This window comes from Primulina eburnea, chromosome 11, assembly GCF_022965805.1.
Source record: "Primulina eburnea isolate SZY01 chromosome 11, ASM2296580v1, whole genome shotgun sequence".
In the NCBI taxonomy this organism is placed as follows: domain Eukaryota; kingdom Viridiplantae; phylum Streptophyta; class Magnoliopsida; order Lamiales; family Gesneriaceae; genus Primulina; species Primulina eburnea.
In genome coordinates this window covers 41,415,134-41,419,902 of record NC_133111.1, presented here as the reverse complement: position 1 = coordinate 41,419,902, position 4,769 = coordinate 41,415,134, and the positions used below count along the sequence as shown (strand labels likewise).

General features: G+C 33.5%; 1 protein-coding gene across 1 annotated transcript; it reads right to left on the bottom strand.

Annotated features, from left to right (window-relative positions):
- Window positions 1-640: 640 nt before the first annotated feature.
- LOC140806162 (SUMO-conjugating enzyme SCE1-like) lies at window positions 641-3,596 on the bottom strand. The gene is made up of 4 exons (XM_073162662.1): window positions 3,349-3,596; window positions 3,162-3,234; window positions 1,382-1,500; window positions 641-1,280 (listed from the first exon to the last, which is right to left on the bottom strand). The coding sequence occupies exons 1-4, from the start codon at window positions 3,592-3,594 to the stop codon at window positions 1,269-1,271; spliced, it is 450 nt and encodes a 149-aa protein (XP_073018763.1). The 5' UTR covers window positions 3,595-3,596; the 3' UTR covers window positions 641-1,268.
- Window positions 3,597-4,769: the final 1,173 nt, after the last annotated feature.

The following is a 4,769-nucleotide window of genomic DNA, read 5'->3' as shown; positions in this document are numbered from 1 at the left end:
AATAAATAAATATTTTTTTTTCCTCATACCCTAACCCACGGGGAGAAGTAGACAGTTTGAGAATGATACATGTTGGCTGCTCACTACAACTAACGATGTAGATAAAGTCAAAAGTTGGTAAAGAAATAACAGGTCATACAATAATTTCATAAGCCTTTCTTTAAGTAAGACAAATACAGTGCATTATATTAAAGAGAGGTGCAAAGGAAAAAATTTCTGGGTATAATTATTTAAGATCCTACACGTATCTTGTGATATGATTATTTTATACATTGTTAAATTAATTATTATATAAATGAGTTGAAATTAAATATAACTGAATCACCTAATCTTTGAAGTTATGAAAGTTTAAAAGGTGATTTTGGCTTCTCTTACTAAATAAAATCCAAGGATAAGATTCCTTGCTCATGAAAACGAAATTTGTTTTAAAGTTTAATTTTTTTCATCTTTGGAAAATATGATGATTATCTTCAATAAATTATTTTTGGCACATCAAATTACGCGCTTTTAGTATAATTTTGAAGCTATGTTTTAGCAGTCTGTGTTTAAATAATATACATTTTTAATTGTACTAATGAAATATTTGAGGTGCAAAAAGAACAATATTCGGTATAAATTAAATTGTGAAAAGGGTAGAAGCTAAATTAAATGGCTCAGAAATTTCAATTTGCACCTAAAACACAGTATCAAACCAGCACACAACATCAGAAGCACCTACTTTCAGTATTGAACCCAGTTCAAACCGACTCGCGTTGCTACGCAGTTCCTTCACAATCCATGGTGGGACGGTAGGTTCAAGAACCCTTATGAGAGAAAAAACTTTCTAGAAGCTTCAACGATTAAAAAAAGGGGGAACAAATATGTACTCATTTAAATAAGAGGTGGGTACTGTTTGGCCTGCTGCTAAACCCTCTTCTTGTAGTCAACAGCATCCTGCATGCGTATTGCGAGTGAATAAACCTAGCCAACACCAAATTTGAAACTCTATCTACTCGAAGATCGTACGTGGCTAATAGCATTCCCTGTGTTAGCCTACCCTTTGAACTAATTATGATTCTTGCGTATTTATATGCTCCAAATGGACTTTAAAATATGCAAACTAAGTATTATGATTGAAAGCACGCAACATGTGTAAGATAGGTAACATGATACAAAAGCTATAGGACCTGTATAAACAGTTGGTACCCATCAGTTTGTGCTGGATCAGATGGATTTGGTTGATCCAACAAATCCTGCCTGCCGACCAAAATTTGCTTCACTGTGATGCCTTATCCCCACCCCTATTGATTAGAAACATGTAAAGCTCTGAGTTGCGGTTCATGAAGAAGTGAGCAGTGTGCAAATAATTGTCATGTGGCTAAAAGCAACAAAATGTACTTACACTATCCTCCTTTAGGATTGAGAGGCAAACGGTTCCAGATGGGTATATATTAGGACGAAAATACCCTTGGGGAAATTTACATTTTGGTGGCTTGCTTGGATAATCTTCACTGAAGTGCACTGTAAGAGGGTAAAAACCTCCTTCCCAATCAGACTGCAAGAGTTTTGATAATTAAACACAAAAGAAACAATCCTGCTAGGGACAAGTAAATTAACGACTACATGATGACTGCTAGTAGCCATCAACTAAGAAATTATGAACATCATTCCATCAAAACTGGCAAATTTCACTTAGAACTCAACAATCTCGTGTTCTCAACCTAAACAGTGGCACAAGAAATTGAATATCCTAAATTCTCCGGCCAAATTGATCACATAACCATTTTAATGATAAGCTTTTGCTAGGTAAAACTCAGGTAAACTCTGAACCTAAAAAATTTCAGCTCTGGAAGCATTCTTCAAGATTAATGGAACTTCTCATAATCACACAGGGACAACAAAAAGTTATGATTTGTCAGTTTTGATCAAATAAATATTGAACTTCACATTCCTCAAACACGTATATATATATATATATATATATATATATATATATATATATATATTTTCGCATTCAATATGCTATCATCCAATTTTTGGATGCTAAAAAGGGAACTAGATATCTGGCTTGTTAATCTATGATTGGCTATACTTCGCATATAACTGGGAGAAACATATCCAACCAAGTCATAGCATTGTAAGGCAACCATGCTAATATTTTCAACAGTTCAACAATGTTAATCAAACCAAGTGTTACTATTACAGGGCAACAGGGCATTGCACTCTGTTCATCTTCAGTCATTATCAAGATATGCGAGCGCTGCATGACTGTTAAGTTGCTCTTCATTATTAATTTCAAATTTTATTTTATGCTTAAACTATATTCAAGTTAAGTTTCATAAACACCATAACTTCGTTCCAGTAAACCATTAAGCTAACTGAGGACATACAAAGATCAATGTCTTGCATCCCCATCATACGATGTGCGCAAAAAAAGAACAGAAAAAATCCCCAAGCCATCACATAAAGATGGTTTGCAACCAAAAAGCACAATGAAACACAGAATGACCTAACAAAAAAGCAGAACAAAAGTCACAGGAGTTAAGAAGAATGAAGTGAAACAATCTGCCACCAGAATATCAATATGGGAAAATTAGTTCTCCAAGTTGTCATGTTTCTCATGAGCTCGTCTTCTAACTTGTCAAAATAGAGTCTAAGTCACGTAACTTTGATTTTTAATTCTATTTCACCGGAGAGCAGTGTGACACGTTAGCAATTTTCTATCAGCATTTTCAGTGCTATGTCGGCATTTTTATCGCTTCGCCAGCGCCTGGTGGAATAGGACAAAAAAAAAAGGAAAGTTACGGGGTTAATGACAACTTAAAGATCGAAAGTGAAAAGAGGACAACTTACGGAACAAATTTTGCGATTTTCTTATTAATATCACGACAACTATCAAAGATTCAAAGAACCTCCAAATAACATTGGGCCAAATTTCAACATAATAAACTTGGGACTTTCGTATCACTGTTTTAAGAAGATGATAATCAACAGTAAGCAAGAGCCAGCACCGTATTTAATCATTCATTTCATGTACATATATAAAGATATCTATTTAGACTTATAAACCTATCACTCCAAGGATGCTGAAAACATATCTAACGTTAAAATAAATGCATTAGGAATCCTTAAACTGATCAAAATCACATCAGAAGATACTGTAAATACTTACCCGGCCTTACCTGGGATTATGCATTGCCCCACCATCAAATTCACTGTACCATCGGACGGCATCTCCGGTTTAGCCACAAAACCCTGAGAAATCGAAGGCATTTCACATAAAATTTTCTGAATTAAACAACAAATCAACGAACATAAATAAAAGAAAATCAAAACAAACAATAAGATACGAAAGATTCACAATCGAACATGAGGATGATTTTTGCGCCAGGCTTTTCGTTCTTCAGAGAGCCGTCCGCGCGCGATTTCTCCGAAACACGAGATTACACATTCATATCCACAAAATTTCTTCAGACTAGAAGAAAAGATACGAGCAGATTTTTGCGCTGGATTTGAGCTTGGGGACTGGGGATCATATAGAGAAAAGGCATTTGTCAGAACCGACGCCTGAGCTTTGATTACTAGAATGGTGGGACTAAGTAGTGCTATTATCATATCACCACGTAATTGAATTCAATTTGATTTTCAAACCAAATAAAAGATATTCAAGATAATTGTTGGTAAAAATCAATTAAATATTTTGTAAAATATTTAAAAAATTTGTAAGTTGAATGGATAAAAATATTTTTGGTTGAAACATTTGACAAACAATATTTTGGTATTTGAAGAGGGTAAAAACTTGTGTGAGACGGTTTCAAGGGTCGAATTTGTGAGACAGATATCTTATTTGTATCATCCATGAAAAAGTATAATTTTTTATGCTAAGAGTATTACTTTTTATTGTGAATATGGGTAGGGAGACGGTCTCATATTAGACCCACTCTTTGAAGAAACACGTAAAATTCTTCAACAATGTATCTTTAAAACAATAGAAATGATAATTAAATGGCAAAAACTTGTGTGAGACGGTCTCACGGGTCGTTTTTGTGAGACGGATCTCTTATTTGGGTCACCCATGAAAAAGTATCACTTTTTATGCTGAAAGTATTACTTTTTATTGTGAATATGGATAGGGTTGACCCGTCTCACGGATTATGACCCGTGAGACGGTCTCACATGAGACTCACTCTAATTAAATACAATAAATAAATAGATATGATTTTGTTTATGGATGTTCGGAGATTAACAACTCATACATCACATCTTTTTCTTTTTATGATTAATCCACTATAAAACTTTGATTTATATAATTTTTTGTACAAATCCATTTCAAATTAAGACTTATCTTCTGCATCATTTAAATTCTAGCACTCTTATCTCAAGACTAAAAACACAATTTTTCATATCTTTACGTGAAAACTAATTCAACTAAATTTGAAATTCAACTCCTATTTATATGTCTGAGTGATTGTGTGTGATTATTTAATCCATTACAGTATGGGTATATCTCAAATATATCCTCACACTTGAACTTGCTGTCATTCTAGTTCATTTCTTCATCTAGGTTGCCCATGTTTTAAATCTCCTTTCAAAACTTGTATTTTATTTTCAAGATGTTGTATTTATAGGCTCCAACAATAATATATACATTAGATACAAGAATATGACTGTTTGAAAAATTTATGTACTATTTCTGATATTTAAATGATCATTTTCGCTGGACATTTTTCCGAGATTGAACTGGTTATTCAGTTTTGCTCTTTATAAACTGGTTTAGTTTTGGTCTGTTC